This window comes from Chiloscyllium punctatum, chromosome 16 (assembly GCF_047496795.1).
Source record: "Chiloscyllium punctatum isolate Juve2018m chromosome 16, sChiPun1.3, whole genome shotgun sequence".
Taxonomy (NCBI): Eukaryota; Metazoa; Chordata; class Chondrichthyes; order Orectolobiformes; family Hemiscylliidae; genus Chiloscyllium; species Chiloscyllium punctatum.
Genome location: NC_092754.1, coordinates 39,543,998 through 39,562,827, shown reverse-complemented (window position 1 = coordinate 39,562,827; position 18,830 = coordinate 39,543,998). Strand labels below are relative to the sequence as shown.

The 18,830-nt window shown below is 39.3% G+C and overlaps 1 protein-coding gene across 3 annotated transcripts in view; it reads left to right on the top strand.

Annotated features, from left to right (window-relative positions):
- The window catches only part of kif17 (kinesin family member 17), an 83,993-nt gene that overhangs the window by 11,241 nt on the left and 53,922 nt on the right, over positions 1 to 18,830 (top strand). For all 3 annotated transcript variants that reach the window (XM_072586753.1, XM_072586756.1, XM_072586754.1), the window contains exon 3: positions 703 to 804. In XM_072586753.1, coding sequence (XP_072442854.1) covers positions 703 to 804 — 102 coding nt within the window. The remainder of the gene's footprint in view (positions 1 to 702; positions 805 to 18,830) is intronic.

Here is an 18,830-nt window from a genome sequence, read left to right as displayed (position 1 = left end):
TCAGAGTTTATAAATTTGGATTCTTGTGGTTAATTATTGAATTGTTGTGTGCTGAATGCTGTAAAAGAGTCTGTGATACAGTGCAATTTGTCATACATTCTTATTTTTCCAGTAATAGCTTTAGGTTTGTAGAGTTTATCTTATATGCCAGTGTTTCAAAGGTGAATAAAATGAATTCCGTTCTGCTTTAATATCAAAATATTTAGTGATGGACACATGCTTCAAGAGAATTAGTAATAGCAGTATCAGATGGACTTCAATGAGTCCTGAATAAGGCAAGACACAAATATACGTTTGTGATTCACCATAGTGAATCAATAATATCCTCTCAGTAATATCCAGTGATGAGGCAATTATCCACAGGGAAGTAATTAAAACTGGATGGCAAATAACTTGTGCCGCCCCTGGAGGTAAAATTAAGGCAGGATTAGGAGTTGCTGCTTGCTTTTATATCCTTGTGAGAGACAGTAAGGAACAATGACCTCAAAAAATACATTTTATGCTACTGGTTATAGTTGTCTTCTCTTTTTTTTGTCTTCCTCTTTATACAGTATCAACATTCTTAGGTATTTGTAAATGAAATAATCAACTCGTATTCAACATCATTACTTTTAGATTTGATATCATTCAGTGCTTTGATTACTTTGCAGCAAAATGTAAGCAGTTTAAGTGGTTTCACTGCCACTGTGTGTTCACCCACAGTGTACAGAAAATACAAAGTTCCTGGTGAGGGCTTCATATTTGGAAATTTACAATGAAGAGATCCGAGACCTTCTGGGCAAAGACACTAAACAGAAGCTGGAGGTAAAGTCAAAATTTATATGAGCATTGTCTCAAGATACATTGACTTAAATTATTAGAAATCTCTTGTATGACAAATGTCTTTATTAAACTTCTGTTTATTTGAGTTGTAAGAATCTGCATTGCTGGATGAAAAATCTGGAGTTCCTTTATTTGCAACATTTTGGGTATATCTACACCAGATGTACAGCAGTAGTTCAAGCTTACCACCACTTTCTCAAAGGCAGTTAGGGATGAATAACAAATGTTGGCCATCTCAGTGATATTCGCATCCTATGTACAAATGAAAAATAATTACAAAAAGTTCCAGGCTGTAGTTTAACTCTTCTTGAGTAGCCAGGCTTGCTAATTTAGACATCAAATATTGTAACAAAAACAAAAATTGTGAAAGGAGCTCATCAAATAAAAAATATTCTGGATGTTAATAATGTACTGCAACTCCTGTGGTCTGTACCAGTCATCAATTGCAAGTCACATTTTAGTTTCTTTTGAGTACCAAATGAATAAAAATAACCTAATTAACTAATGAAGTACACTTTCAAGGAGAAAAGTCTCTCTTTATATGTACTTAAACTACTTAATTAATCAATGCTCTCTAACTTTTTATTATTAGTTTTAATATAATTACCACACCATTAACAACAATCAAGTCTGAGGACAACATGTGATTCAATGAGAATATATGAAAAGACACCTGGAGCATTACCAAGAACCCCTAAAAATAAGGTGCCAACCTGATGAAACTGGAACACAGGATTATGTGCACCCTGTATATTAAACAGAGAAGCAGCATGCTACAGAGCAATCCTAATAATGAAAGCTCGGAGATCCTGAAGCATACAAATGTAAATGATGGTGCATAATTAATAATGGAAGGAGGAAACTCCATGAGTTTCAACCTGAATGATGGGGAAACCCAGCATGTGAGCATGAAGGACAAGACTGAAGCATTTGCAATCATCTTCATCCAGAAGTGTTGATCTCTCCTGGGCTTTTCCCATTGTTTCAGCATCACAGAAGCCAGTCTTCAGCTACCTTAAATCATTCCATGGGACATACAGATACAGCTGATCCCCCGGATGCAGCAAAGGTGACAAACTCTGACAATATCCTGGCTACAATGCCACAGTTATAAGTATCAGATGTCCATGCACCTGCAGCGATGACACAGCCTGTGGAGGAATTCTCCAGTCACCCTGAAACCCTGAGAACAGGACTTTCTTGATTGAAATAACATCATTTTATAGTTGAGTACCTACAGCCATAGGTCACACTAGGAAAGGTTTAAGAATGACACAATAGAGAGAGTCAGGAGAAGCACAGAAAGAATGATTTGTTGTAAATACTGATGTTTAGATGAGCCTGAGTTATAGTGAGAGTTTGGCCACGATAGGACTTTATTCCTTGGAACATGGGAGAATGAGGTGTGTAAGTTCATGAGGGGCATAGATAGGATGAGTGCATATAGTCTTTTTTTCCCCAGGGATGGAGAATTGAAAACTAGAGGGCATAGGTTTAAGGTGAGAGGGGAAACATTTAAGAAGAACCTGAGGCGCAACTTCTTCATGCAGAGAGCAGTACATATATGGGATGAGCTGCCAGAGAAAATGGTTAAGGCAGGTACAGTAGCAACATTTAAAAAATACTGGGTGGGAAGGATTTAGAGGGATATGGATCAAATGTGTATACTCTGAATGGGCACCATGGTCAGCATTGACCAGTTTAGGCTAAAGGACTGTTTCCATGCTTTGTTATTCTATAACTCAATTTAAAAATGAATTACTTTAGATATTTGTGTGAACAGTAGAAATGAAGGATTCAGAAGCATACCTTGCCATATTTTAATTTTGTTCTTGAGATGATATTTGTTCATTTGATTGAAACAGGATACAAAGTTCTTGGATTGCTTCCTTACTGAATTAGGGAGCCTCCTGGTTGTTTGTCTTTATTTTTGAATCATCTTATGCTACCTGCCATTTATTTTTCTTGCTGCTCTTCATGTATTGCTAGAGGTGTGAAAAATTGGTCTGGTTTTCATAGTGAGGTAGGAATTTGGATTGTCTGTCACAGCCATTAATTTTTCACTCTCAGGTATACCCTGAGGTTCTGATGGGGTTGAAACTTTTGACTAACCACTTACGTCCCTGCAGCATTTGGGATGTATTTGCAGGGAGCTTCTTATGGCCTGATGATAATTCTGTTTTGACCCTACCGCATTGCTCCAAGATATAAATATCTGTCCTTTAAGTCCTGTGAGACCTAACATTTTCTTTTTCTGTCCCTGTCAAACTCATGAGGATCTAAGGATTCTCTTATAGGGTTGCTGCAGTACTTCAAGATTATATGAACAGGGCAGGTACCTCTTTTGCCCTTCTATCAATAAGTCATTGAAATCAATCAGTGAAATCGATATACATCAAACTATTAATTTAGTCACATCATATTACTTTAGTGTTCTCCATATGGCTGGCATACAAAATTGAAAACACTGTCCTTCAAAATGTTAGTCTTTGGTGTTAGTTCTAGAGGTCAAAAACTGTCAATCTCAGATGTAAAAGATACAACTAGGGACATTCAAGCTAATGCTTTGTAGCAGAGAACAAAGCAGTAACATGAATTCCCAACTTGTTTATTATTTATTAATCCTGGTCTTGTTTATTTCTTGGGTGTGATGTTCATAGAGCATTCTGTGCTCTCTCTGTCTCCGAGGTGTGCTGTGCTCAGGGTAGATGGTGTGCGGTTTCCTCCTTAATTAGATTCTGTGGTTGCCAATTCAGTGCAAGTATGGTTAGTTTCTGAGGCATAGAATGGGAATACAATAATTATTTAGAGCAGTACAAATGGTGTTCAGCTAATATTGTTATGACACCAAGGGAGAATAGCTGTAATTAATTTTAACCTTCCAGGAAAGAATGAAAATGGAAGCTTACTTTCAAACTATCTTCTGACTAGAAAAGGGTACTTGTTTTTAAATTTAAACGGAATGTACAGGAAAGAAATAGGCCATTCGGTCCATGATAATGCTTATACTGCATATGAGCCTTCATCCATCCTACAAGGAACAGCTGTTAGTCTTATAAAATAGAAATACTTTCTAACATTAGTATAAAGCTTGTAGAGGCTAACTTTTCCTGTGCATTTGCAGTTTTTTGCATTTGCACGATTCTGTGACATCTGGCACAGAAATGAGGAACAACATGTACACACAATTGGTATGTAGGACATCTTCGTAAAAGTACTTGCTCATTTAATGAACCCTGGCAGTCAGGGGATGAAGATGCAGGTAAACACATAATGCTAATTGGAAGTTATCTCTGGGATTTTCAACCAAACCTCCCAAACTACATAACTCTATCCAACATTGAGTCTTAACTTTTCAGAACTCAACACAACATTAAACGATGTGAAGGACCTTGATAGGTTTACTGTTGGTTGTTAATAGATTAAGAAATGCCATAGTTGATTTGCTAGTGGGAAAGAAGATATTAGTAGGAGTAGTGTACAGACCTCCAAACTGTAGTTGCACTGTGGGAAAAACTATAAATCACCAAATTACAAGAGAATATGGAAAGAACAGCACAATAATTATTGATGACTTTAATCTTCATGTTACTTGGATTCATTAAAATATGGCAACAAATTCCTAGAGTGTATTAGGGATAATTTCCTAGAGCAATATGTCATGAACACAACTAGTGAGCAGGCTACCTTGGATCTGGTAATGGGTAATGATGCAGGTTTAATAAATAATCTCCAAGTAAAAGATCTCCTAGGAAGTAGTGATCATAAAGTAATAGAATTTAATACACCATTTTAGAATGAGAAATTTGGATCAGAAACAAGTGTTTAACTTAAAGGGAATTACAATTAAATGAGGCCAGAGTTAGCTAAAGTGAACTGCGCACATGGATTAGCAGGAATGACAGTATGGAAGGAGTGGCAGACATTTAAGGAGGTAATTCATGACTCTCTGCAAAATACATCCCAGTAAGTGAGAAAGATGCAAAGAGAAGGATAAATCAATCATGGCTAACCAAGGAAGTTAAGAACAGTATTAAGATGGAAGAAAAAAGCAGATAAGGTCAGGATAACCCCAAAGACTGGGATGACTTCAGAATCCAGAAAAGTTGGACTAAAAAGATAATAGAAGTGGAGAAAATAAACTAAATGGCAAACTAGCAAGGATTATACAAATATGAGGATAAGAGCTTCTTTAAATATATAAAAAGGTAGAGAGAGATCAAAGTGAACATAGGCCCCTTAGAAAATGAATATAGGGAGATCATTTTGGGGAGCAAGTATTATGAAGGTGTGGGTGTACCATACCTTTAGAGAGTTAAAAGCTAGCAAAACTACCTGGCATACTACCAAGTGTTCTGCACAAGATATAATGTAACATTGGTTGAACAATTCGATTAGCTGACAATTCGAGAGCACTGTTGCCTGGAGACAACAAAACTAGTTTGAATTATATCCTGAAAAATATCAAACTCCAATCAGGTTTAAATTTAGTAAATTGACAGTCTTAAAAGCCAATGACACAATCCAATGCTTTGGGGGCTCAGGTCTGTGATTTGAACAGGTTTAGACAGATTTGAATAGATTTGGGGTAGGAAAGATCCTAGCAGATTTAAACACTTGCAGGTTAGTGTCCTAGATCTTTAAATAAAATGTAGGTGAGACAGTTTATTTAATTTTGGTGACTTCTGGTTGATTAAATTACAAATGAGAGAAATAGCTCTTAAAAATGCTAAAGAGGTTCTGGGATTTGAAGATGATTCTCAAATTTGCCAAGGAAGTTTAGAAGGAAAGAAAAAGCCATACTTTTAGAATTAGCAAAAAAGTTAGATTTGGGTTTAATCAAGGACAAAAGTAACGCTGAAATTGTAAGGGAGTTACTCAAACAATTCGGCGTGTCAGAGAAACAGACAAGTACAGTAGAGGTAGAAAAACTCAAATTACAATTGAGGAAAATGGAGTTAGAAGATAAGCAGAGAGAGAAGGTTCTTAGCTGAGCAAAATGAATGTGAGAAGTTGCGACTTAGTCAACAAAGTCATGTTAACAGGACGGAGATTAAAAGAGAAGGTAGTGATATGCAAATATGTCAAAACTCTGCCACATTTTGATGAGAAAAATGTTGAAGCCTTCTTTATCTCATTTGAAAAATTGGCTAGGCAAATGGAGTGATCCGAGGATTTATGAGTAGTGCTAGTTCAGACTAAACTGATAAGCATAGCTAGTGAGGTATTTGCTGCGCTGTCAGATAAGAGATCAAGAGATTATGAAGAGGTTAAACAGACTATTTTAAGTGCTTATGAATTGGTACCAGAAGCATATAGACAGTGGTTCAGAAACATAAAGAAAGAACCAGGTCAGACTTATGTTAAGTTTGAAAGAATTAAACATAATCCTTTTGATCAATGGGTGCATGCTTTATAAATAGATAAGACCTTTGAGGCTGTACGAGACATTATTCTGCTGGCGGAGTTTAAAAACTTCTAGAGATGGTAAGGATTCACGTGGAGGAACAGAAAGTTCAGGAAGTGAGAAGGGCAGCAGAATTAGCAGATGAGTACATGTTGGTGCATAAGACAAGCTTCTGGCCAGAATTTCATCCTATGAGGAATAGAAGTTGGGAGAAGGGGAGATCCTACACTACTAAACCAAGAGTAGAGAGCCTCAGGTGTTTCCACTGTGGTAAAGTGGGTCGCGGTGCTGGTCGTTAAAGAAAGGCACTGTGGGAAAAGATGTGGTAAAAGAAGCTAAGCCAATGGATTAGTGAAAGTAGGGAGGAGACCCTGAGAGCCAAGGAGCTGCAGAAGAGTGCATAGCCGAGGCAAGGGCCGGGTAATTAGTATCTGATCTCTACAAAGAATTTGCTTCTCTGGGTAAAATTTGCTCAGAACAGGGGGAGAAGGACTGAAAGTTATAATTTTGAGAGATACAGATTCCAACCAGTTGCTAATAGTAAGGGATGAGCAAGTATGCACTCTTTCTGATCTGTTACCTGAGAGTGTGGTAATTTATGGGATAGATGGACAGAAAGTTCGCGTTTCCCTCTGTAAGATCAGGTTGAAGTGCCAACTTAAGACTGGGGAAGTTACAGTGGGAGTGATTGACAAAGTGTCAGTTCCAGGAATTCAGATTGTTCTGGGGATGATTTGGCAGGATCCAAGGCGGGAGTGACACCCCTTGTAGTGGAGAAGCACAAGGAAGACCAAGAAACTGAGGAGTTAAAACAGAACTATCCTGGTATTTTCCCAGACTGTATGGTAACCAGATCCCACTATCATAAATCACAGCATAAAACAAAAAGTGAAGAGGAAAGTGAAGGAGTTGAAGTTCAGTTAGCAGATATCCTGTTTGAAGTAATGGTGCAGGAAAAACCTGAATAGGCAGAGGGTCAGACAGAAGTGTTTATTCCTGAAAGACTAAGAGACTTGCAACAGCAAGACAAGATGGTAAAAGATATATATGTGGAAATGTACTCCGAAAATGAAGCAGAGAGTATTCCAGAGGGTTATTATCTGAAATACAGAATCTTAAGGTGGAAGTGGAGACCATGGCAGGTTAGTACAGAGGAGAAATGGGCTGAAGTACACCACCAGATTATGTTGCCGGTAGCATACAGACGGGAGGTGTTACGGTAGCACATGAACTACCTGTAGGAGGTCACCTAAGGATTCATACGACTCAGGCTAAGGTACAAAAACATTTTTATTGGCCTGGAATGCACAAGGATGTGGTGAACTTTTGCCATTTGTGTCATACGTGCCAGATGGTAGTAATAAAACTAGCACCTTTGTTGCCAATTCCCGCATTTGAAGAACCTTTCACATGGATTATAATGTAGGTCCCCTCCTGAGAACTAAAAGTGGGAACCAGTACTTGTTGACTATAATGATGTGTCTACCAGATTTCCTGAGGCAATTCCAAATGAAATATCAAGGCAAAAAAGGTAGTGGAGGTGTTAGTAGCTTTCTTCACATTGTATGGATTACTCACAGAGACTCAGTCAGACCAAAGTTCAAATTTTACTGCTAGGCTGTTTAAGGAGGTAATGGATAGCATAGGTGGATGGCATAGGTGTACAGCACTTTAAAACCAGTGTGTATCATCCTGAATCCCAGGGAGCTTTAGAAAGGTCACATCAGACCTTGAAGACCATGTTGAGAGCATACTGTCAAGACTACCCGAATGATTGGAGTGAAGGTATCCCATTTGTATTGTTTGCCATCAGAGATGCCCCAAATGAATCTACTCAGTTTACTCCCTTCAAGTTAGTATTAGGGCATGAAGTGAAAGGTCCTTTGAAATTAATTAAAGAAAAATTGACAGGACCAAAGTTGGAGATCTCGCATTTAGATTATGCATCGGAGGTGAGAGACAAATTAAATAGAGTAGGTGAGTTAGCTAAACAGCACCTAAAGAGAACACAGCATAGAATGAAGCAGGTGACAGATAAAGGCTCTGAAGTTCGAACGTTTTCCCAAGGGGATAACGTGTTAGTACTATTACCAGTGGTAGGCAATCCCTTCAAAGCCAGGTTTAGTGGTCCCTGTCAAATTGAGAAAAAGTTGAGTCAGGTGAACTATTTAGTAAAGATGCCAGATAGAAAAGCAAGGTATTGGGTATGTCATGTGAATATGTTGAAACCGTATTATACTGGAGATGTGGTATGGTGGCTCAGTGGTTAGCACTGCTGCCTCACCGTGTCTGCATGGGTTTCCTCTGGGTGTTCTGGTTTCCTCCTACAATCCAAATATGTGTAGATTAGGGTGGATTAGCTGCGCTAATTAGGGGGAATGGGTCTGGATGGGTTATTCTTTGGCGGGTTGGTGTGAACTTGTTGGGCCGAAGAGCCTGTTTCCACATTGTAGGGATTTTAAAAAAAAGAAAGGACAGGAGAAACTGGTGTTAGTTACTGCCCCACAGAGTGAGGAATCAAATCCAGATGATGTGATTATATTAATTCCCTACAGTGTGGAAACAGGCCCTTTGGCACAACAAGTCCACATCGACACTCTGAAGAGTAACCCACTCAGACCCATTTCCTTCTGCCTAATTGCCTATGGGCAATTTAGCATGAGCAATTCACCTGACTTGCACATTTGTTTGGACTGTGGGAAGAAACCGGAGCACCTGGAAGAAACCCACGCAGAGAACATGCAAACTCCACACAGACAGTCGCCAAAGGCTGGAATTGAACCTGGGACCCTGCTGCTGTGAGGCAGCAGTGCTAACCACTGAGCCACCATGGACTTTGATGTGCCTCAAAATAGATTAAAAAATGAAGAAGTCCTTGAGGACTTGGATAGGTTAGTAAGCTATCTGTCTCAGGAGCATAGAACACAATTGAAAGATTTGTTACTGCAGTGCAAGGACATATGTAAGAATCAGATGGGGAGGACTAATGCTATTGTACATTAAGTAGCTGTAGGGAATACTGTTCTGATAAAACAATACCCCTATCAGCTTAATCCTTTCAAAGCCAGACAGGTCCAGATGGAGGTGGAGGCTATGCTCAATGAGGACATCATTAAATCAAGCCAGAGCGAGTGATGTTCGCCAACCGTCTTAGTTCCCAAATCAGGCAGGACTTAACGATTCTGCGTGGATTATAAGAAGGTCAATGCTGTTACAAAATCAGACTCATATCCATTTCCTAGATTGGAGGACTGTATCAAGAAAGTTGGATAAGCCAGTTACATCACCAAGTTGGACTTAATGCGTGGTTACTGGCAGGATCCTTTATCAGAGATGGCAAAAGAAATTTCTGTGCTTGAAACCCCAAGTGAGCTGTATCAGTTTAAAGTGATGCCCTTTGAAACGAAGAACACATTTGCTACATTCCAAAGACTAATGAACAGAGTTGTGGCTGGGTTAACAAACTGTACGATCTATTTGGATGATGTAGTGATCTTTAGTAAGTCATGGAAAGATCAAATAGTACAGTGGGCAGAGCTCTTTGAATGACTACAAGAAGCAAAACTGGTGATAAACGTAATTAAAACTGAATTTGCGAAAGCAGAGGTGACGTTCTTGGGACATAACATCGGTCATGGAAGGTTAACCCCACGGAATGCAAAGACGAAGCTCATCAAGAAATTTCCATGACCAACCTCAAAGAAACAGATGCTTCGATTCTTAGGACACAGCGGATTCTACTGGAAGTTTGTACCAAACTTTAGCAGTGTAGTGGCACCGTTAATCGATTTGCTGAAGAAGAACACAAAGTGTCAGTGGACAGAGCAATGACAGGAGGCATTCGACCATTTGATATCAATATTAACCACCAAACCAGTTTCAAAACCTTTTAAAGTCACCATCGATGCTAGTGACTTTGGGGTTGGAGCTGCACTCCTACCAGGAAGATGAGGATGGGATTGATCTGCTGGTTGTTTACTTTTCGAAGAAGATCAACATCCACCAGAGGAAATACTCCACAATTGAAAAAGCACTATTGAGTTAGGTACTGGCCTTAATACATTTTACTGTGTAAAGTGTCGGAGACGATTGTGTACACTGATCACAATCCGCTTACGTTCTTAGAATGCTTTAAAGACAAGAATATGAGACGATTTCGTTGGAGTCTTAATTTTAAAATCGTACATGTTGCGGGTCGTAAGAACGTAATCGAAGATGCATTATCGCGGATTTAACTGATAAAGTTGAGATGAGATTTGTCTTAATTTAATGTTATATACATATATACAATTATATGGGAAGAAGTTAGGGTGAACTTAAAGTTATCTGTATGTTAGGGTAATTTCTTTAAAGAATAGAAAACAATTTTTCTTAAGGGGGGAGGTATTATGAAGATGTGGGTTTAATCTACCTTTAAGAGAGTTAAAAGCTAGCAGAACTACCTGACACAGTACCAAGTGTTCTGAACAAGATATAACATAACATTTGGTTGAAGAACTCGATTAGCTGGTTCTGGGTCAAGATTAGAGTAGTGCTGGAAATGCATAGCAGGTCAGGCAGCATCTGAGGAGCGGGAAAGTCGATGTTTCGGACAGGAGCCCTTCATCAGGAAGGTAAAAAGATTTGCCACGGCAATGGTTGCTGTCCTGACCTGGTGGCTAATGGCAGCAGTTCTGGAGGCAGGGGGAATCTTCTGGAATGTTCGAGGAGCGCTGGTTATTGAGGTGGTTATATAAAAGTTTGTTATACTTACAGTTTTTGAATTTGAGATGGTGTAGAAATACTGTTTGTTGAGAGTATGAATTCTTCTTAGGACATAGTCCTGTGCAGTTCTGAGAGAGTGTTGCCTCAGTTGAGGCATAGCCAACTATAGAGAAGTTAGATTGTGGTGCATGACTGCGAGTGTGGAACCTTTTAAAGTCACCAATCCTCCGATCCAGAAGGAGAACTGTTGCTGGTGGTTTTGAATTTGTAGTCTGTACTGGTTGTCCTGTTGAGATCCAAACTGTGCTAGTCTGAATGTAGTCCGGAGTCCATGTGGGATCAGTTGGTTGTGGAGGCAAGCACTGAGGAAGCAAATGTGGCTGTGGTAGCGAGTCTATTTCAGGACATGGTTGAAGAGCTTCAGGGCAAAGGAGATGATCTGGGTGGTTGCAGTGAGAGAGAGACTCACTGAGATCTTTGTAGAGAGATGAGGAGAACTTCTTCAAGGTAGGCATCCTTGCAAGAGGATTCACTGTAAGGTTAAAATCAACTAGGCGAAAGTGAGGACTGCAGATGCTGGAGATTAGAGTCAAGATTAGAGTGGTGCTGGAAATGCAGAGCAGGTCAGACAGCAACCAAGGAGCAGGAAAATCAATGTTTCGGACAGGAGCCCTGCTCCTGATGAAGGGCTCCTATCTGAAATGTCAATTTTCCTCGATTAGCTGGTTGCCTGGAGATGACAAAACTAATTTGAATTAGGCCAATCAGTTTAAATGATACCTGAAAAATTCCAAACACCAATCAAGTTTGAATTTAGTATATTGACAATCTTAAAAGCCAATGATACAATCTGATGCTTTGGGGGTATAAGACCGGAGAAAATTGGACGGTTGGAAGGAGAATTGCCAAGCCACCAGCATATATAGACTGTCCAAAAAATAGCTCTCTTAAAGGCACCTTTATCGATCAATAACCTGCAAAACAGAAATCCCTAAGAAGAAGAAAAGAAGACAGAGGAAGACATAAAGAGAAGATTTGACATCTGGCTGGTTTTGAAAATTTGAATTTTGGCCATCTTAATTGGGAATTTTTATTGGACTACTATTATAAAAAGGAAGGTAAAAGATAGGTTTGAGGAAGGAGTTGTAAATAGTTGTTAGTTAATTATTCTCTGTTATACTTTAAGAAATAAAGTTGTCAGTTTTTAATTTAACTAGTTCCTGGCCTCTCGAATTTTCACAGATTACTGCACGGGATAAATCTTTTCTGTGTTGCTGGTTTAAATTAAGCAGGAGGGTCTACCCCATGTTGTAACACAAGGAAACAGCAGAAGAGTTAAACCAGTATTTTGCATCAGTCTTTACAGTGGAAAATGCTTTGAATATCCCACTAATACAAAAGAATATTGAGGAGGAATTTCATACCAATAAAGAAGTAGCATTAGACAAATTAATTGAGTTAAAGTCAGATAAGTCCCCTGGCCCTGACAGCTTGCATTGTAGGATCCTAAAACAGGTAGCTACAGATATGGTGGCTGAATTGGTAGTGATGTTCCAAAAATTGGTGGATTCTAGAGAAATACCAGAGGATTAGAAAACTGATAATGTGACACCCTAATTCAAAAAGGAAAGGAGGCAAAAACTGGGTATATGGGCTAATTAGCCTAACATTTATTGTTGGAAAAGTACTGAAATAAATTGTTAAGGAAGGAAGAGCAAAATATTTGGAAAATCATAATCCTATCAAGCAGAGTCAGCATGGCGTCATGTAAGGGAAATTGTGGCTGACTAATTTATCACAATGTTTTGAGGAAGTTTCAAATAGACTGGATAGAGTGAAGCTGTAGATGTGCTATATTTGGACTTCCAGAAGGCATTCAACAAGGTACCTTGCAAAAGATTACATCATAAGATAAGAGTCCACAACATTGGAGGTAGTATGTTGGATAGAGAATTGGCTGATGGGCAGGAATCAACCAGTTGAGATAAGGGATTATTTTTCAGGTTGGAACCGACTAATACGGTTCCACGGGCATCAGCGCTGGGACCACAACTGTGGACAATACATATTAATAACTTGGAGGAAGGAAAGGAATGTACTGCATCCAGATTTGCAGATGACACTAAAATGGGTGGAAGAGTAGGTTGTGAGAGAGATGCAAATAGTTTTCAGGGAGCTATTGTTAGAATAAGTAAATCGTCAAAAAGTTAAAGTATAATGTGGGAAAATGTGAAGTTGTTCACTTTGGAAGGGAGAACAAAAGAACAGAATATAATTTATGTGGAGAAAAACTGCAGAAAGCTGCAATGCACAAGGACTTGGGGGTAGTTGTGACCAAATACAAAAAGTTAGTGCACAAGTGCAACAGCTAATTGGGAAGGACAATGGAATGTTGGCCCTTATTTCAAGGATGTTGGAGTGTTAGAATATAGAATCTAGTCTTACTGCAACTTTACAAGGTGCTGGTGAGACCTCAGCTTGAGGATTGTGAACAGTTTTAGTTCCCTAATTTAAGAAAAGGTTTCATTTCATTGGAGGCAGTTCAGCAGAGGTTCATTACAATGGTGGGATTGTCTTATAAGCAAAGACTAAAAAGGTGAGGAGTTTGATCATTGGAATTTAGAAGAATGAGAAGTGATTGAAAAGTTTAGGATTCTTACGGGGCTTGTCAGAGTAAAAGCTGAGAGGATATTTCCCCTCATGGGAGAGTTTTGCACCAGAGGGCATAGTCTTAGAATAAAAGAGCATCAATTCAACCTGAAATGAGGAATTGCTTCTCTCAGAAGGTTGAGAGTTTTGGAACTCTTTGCCACAGAGAGCTTGGTGGCACAGACCCTGTGTATATTTAAGACTGAAGTAGATTCTTGATCAGTAAGGGAGTCAGTGGTCATGGAGAAAGGGCAGGAAAGTAGACGTGAGGAATGCCTGATCAGCCATAATCCAATTGAATAGCAGAGTAGGCTCAAGTGGCCGAAAGGCCTGCTCCTGTTTTTATTTCTTATGGTCTTATGTTTAATCACTCAGTGCAGAAAAGGTGTAAAAAAAACAAACAAAAAGAAAATAAAAGGACCTATATGGGGCTTCATCCCTTTCTCCCTACTTCTCCCTTATCTTTGGTGTGCATTGCCTTTTACTAGCTTTACATGCAAATTATTCAAATGGGTGATTTACTGATGGTGGTTAAAAGATGAACTACCATAGATGATTTGGTGATGGAGAAAAAGAATGTTCAGCTGTGAAAGAGCACTTTTGGATATTAGAGAGAGGGAAAAAGGCCCTTAATGGTTCAAATAATATTTGAAAAAAAGACTTTGACTTAGTCAATTTAAAGGGATCACAAAGTCCATGTTAGTTGCTGGATTAATCCCATTGACTATTGGTTCAATTGCGAAGGTTTTGGAGTTTTCCTGTAAGTGGCTAAAGTATGGTTACGTTGGAAAAAGTGACCTTGCTTTTTTTGAATTTTTTTTTCAATTGAAGTAGCTGATGGAAATTGTTTCCAGATGTGAGTAACCCATTAAGACTTTCTCTGGGAATAAACTTGATTAGGATAATGACAAAAAAACCAGGAGGAACAGGACAAGATTCTAGGAGGGTGTGATGAAGAGATGATTGGAAAAGGGAATTCAACAAGAGGCCTAGGGCCTTCAGGTATTCATTTTCTTACCTCCAATTCAACAAGAACCAATGCTCAAGACAATATTGCTTCACAACAGAGATCATGAATGAAGTCTGCAGTGTTGCAGTAACATCGACACCTCAAAGCAGGACAGGATCACCGGTATCTGTGGTGATCAAGATGACAATGGCACTTAAGTTTTGTGGATCTGGCTCTGTTCAGGCTGTTAATGCAGACATGAGCCACATCTGAGAGTTTGTATTGCACTACTGTATAAATGAGTTTACTGCCAGAGTTTGCCAGAAATGTTCCATTGAGGAGATTGTCTTCCAAAGTTAACTTCAATCTCAAACAACTGAGTATGGCTCCAGCTTCTAACTGCCCCACCCTGGCCTAAGCAAACTAGCTGAGGGGCAACACCAAAGACATTGATGGAGCATTAGGGGCAGAATTAGATGGAAACACTGACATTTTTCTCAGACAATGCCTCAGCAAACATTTTAATCTTGTGAGATATTCTGTGATACTAGAAGTCAGTGGTTTTCAAAACCATGATGGCAACAATTTGAGTTTCCACTGTGGCATTCAGGCCTATTATTGAAGCTTAAAATTATTATTGTTGTTTGGCAATTTGGGTTTAAGATGGGATAGAAGAATTTACGACTTGATTTGTACTTTTATTTTGTATATTGCATGAATTAAGAAGGGAAGGCCATGGTTTTAGTTTCATTTTTCAGTTTTGTGAATTGTGTGTCTATCTAACTAAAAATTTGTTTGTACTGTTTAAATAAGGTTTCAAAAAATCTTTTGAAGTGAATAGTTCAGTACTTTAGTAAACACGTGGTAGAAGATCAGTGTTTTAGTAAAGAAGGGATAGAGATAGGAGAAGAAATGGAACTGTAGCAACAAGGTATTCTCTGGCACAGGGAATCAGAGAAAAATTAGTTTCCTTTTATAGAGAGACAATACCGTCATAAAAGGTAAGTGTGTAGGTTTCTTTCTGAGAGGAGCAGGACATTTAGAAAGAAAAGTGCCTAAACAGCAGTGCAGTTGCTCCAAAACATCGATGCTGCCAGACCAGCTGAGTTCGTCCAGCAATTTCTGGTTTTGTTTCAGATTCCAAAGCAGTCAAGATAAGAGAAAGAGAGTGCCTAGTACCAGTTTTTTAAAAAAAGCAGAAGAATTTTAAAAATCCATGTTAAGAAACAAGTGAGCTATGTTTATGTGTCTCAGGAAGAGACATTTCCTAAAGAAAATGTCTGCATCAAGTAATTACAGAAGTTTGCAAAAAAAAATAATTATAGCCATGCCCACTGACAAAGAGACTTTAAAGTTTAAACAGGGTAGTCCTTCGCTGAGGTTTGATTATTTGTAAATTGTTGTTGAGGGTTGAGACTTTTTATCTGATATTCCTTATGACACTGTTTCAAACAGTTCTTATATGTTGTAATTTTTTTTCATGTTCCTTTTGCACAGTATAAACTTTTATTTTCTTTTGTTAAATGTGCATTGGCAACCTGTTATGAATATGCATGGAATAAAATTGGTGGAGTTTTAGTTACATAATCTTAACAGAATTAGGCTTCTTCATTTTTGGTGAGTTTCATGTAGAGTTTCTCTCCACAAGGCTTAGTGCATTTTCTGACGCTGTTGTCCCAAACTCACCACATTACCACTCATTATATTCTGCCACTAGCTGCAGGCAGAAGTGCTTGGCACTGCCAGGTCCTCCTGGGATTGGTGCCATCTTCAAAGTCAAGTCCTGACAGTCTGCAGCTGTCTTCACAGTTCTTGTCATTTGCCCTAGGTATGTCAGACAGAAGGAAATTGGCATCTCACTTTGCTGATGGGGACATGAAGATCCTGGTGGAGCGAGGGGTTTGCATGCGGTCATTGTCCCTGAAGCATGCCTGAGATGTTGGTGACTAGTGTGCAAGATGGAGGAGTAAGTAGGCTGTGATGAAAGCAGCCCATGTGATGACAAGGCCTGAGATATGTGGATGGAAAAAGGTGCTCACGTGCTAAAATTATTGAACTCAATATTGAGTCCTGAAGGAGCCCAAGGCAGATTTTGGGATGCTGTTCTTCCAATTTCACTGAGCATTGCTGAAACACTACAGCAGGCCTGAAGCAGAAATTTTGGCTAGGGAATGCAGTGGTGTGTTAAAGTGTCAAGCAACTGGAGCTTGGGGTCATTTTTGCTAACAGAATATGTATTTGAATTGTTCGATGTGAGGCTTTCAACAATGCTAAGTGTATGAGTGTAGGGTAAAGCATTTGAATTAAAGGGCTGAGGATTAATTGACAATGATTGTTGGTCAGCTGGTATCAGGACTGCAGTGAATTAACAATGGATGAGACTACTGGTGCAGTTGGTAAGCTACACCATTTAAAGGTTGAACTCATTCTTGTCAGATTGTTAAACGTCTTTCAGCTCTTATCCATGTCCTTGGAGCAACAGTGCGGGCACTGACCTCCACTGTGACTTCTTCCCACAAGTGTGGAGGGCTATCTGCCAGCACCCCCTGAAGATACACAACACCAGCATTTCTCCACATTTTACTATCTCCAATGTTTGATATCAGTCACAAGAACTCTCACCAATATAGGCCAAATAGCCTGTGCCAGTTTCTAATTTGTGTGTTTGTATATGTGTATTCCAGTTTTATAAACCTTTAATATTCTTGTCAGTATATTCTTGAACTGTATCTGTGTAGGTTTTAAATAAATCAGTTTGGACACATCACCCTTGGGTAGAATGGAATGATAAATCTGGGTTCCTTTTTCCACCATACCAGTCTCTGTATTCAAAGGATCATTCAAAACCATTTACGCCAGTTTCAGCAGGACACCACCACCAAAACTCAACTTCTCCTCTCCTCCACTGTCAGAATTCTGCAAGGATCATTCTGACCCATTCCACCACCACTCCTAACACTGCTCATTCGCTCCTCCCTCCTTACTGTCCAAGGCTCCACACACATCTTCCAGGTGAAGCAGTGTTGTACGTCGTCTGATGTATTTGCTGCTCACAATGCAGTTGTCTTTACATTTGGGAGACCAAACACAGACTGGGTGGCCACTTTATGGGACAGCTCTGCTCTTGCAGGAGTGACCCTGCCCTTCCATTTGCTTGCTGTTTCAATATATCACTGTGCTTCCTTGCAAACATTTTCATCCAAGGCTTGCCACATTGTTCCAACAAAGCACAACACAAGCTAGAGGAACATCACCACATTTTCTACCAAGGCACCTTACATCCACCAGGTCTCAGTATTGAATTCCACAACTTCAGAGCATGCCCTCTGCACTGTCTGTTTTTCTTACATCCGACATCAGGTTATAGTCCAACAGGTTTATTTGAAATGACAAGTTGTAGGAGCACTGCTCCTTCATCAGGTGAAGTCTCACCTGATGAATGAGCAATGCTTTGAAAGCTTGTGATTTCAAATAAACCTGTTGGACTCTGACCAGGTGTCGTGTGACCTCTGACTTTGTCTACCTCAGTCCAACACTGGCACCTCCACCTCCACATCATTTCTTACATCTCACCGCCCCCCCACCACCCCCCAGCCCTCTCTTTCTTTCTCCTCCACCACTCACCCACCTTACCCCGTGCAAACACATACACGGACACAGACTGCCATGTCTTGTTTGTATCTTTTTGCCTTTGCTGTCAGCAGAGTGGACCCATTTTCTCCTTTCCCCATCTTCACCTTGACTACCATTAGCACCCCCTTTGTCTTTGGCATTGAGCACCATTACAACCTGTTCCACTTGTTGCTCCTCTTCATCTGTCTTCAGCATAAAAAAAACACAACTTACTCATCCATTCAGTTCCGAATGGACATATCGGACTTAGAATGTTAAAGCTGTTTCTTCCTCCAAAGATGCTAGCAGACTTGCTGAGTTTCTCCAGCATTTTTTTAGATTTAAGATTTCCAGTATCTGCAGTATTTTTTTCAAGTTTGAGCATTATTAGAAGCATCATGGCTAACAATTGTACCTCAGCTAACATCACTGGATAAGAAAATGGATTATGTGGTCATAAATTTTCTTGTTTTTTGTTGGATCTTACATCATGTAAGTCGATTTCTGTGTTTCCCAACTATATGTTACTACACTTCAATCATATGGAGACATACAGCAGAATCCTGAATAAACATCATCTTCAAATCAACTTGCAAGCTAATTATTTTGCTGAGAAGTGACTTGGAATGACTTGAAGTTGAAATAGAATGAAATGCAATATAAATGCATGCTCTTTATCTTTGCATG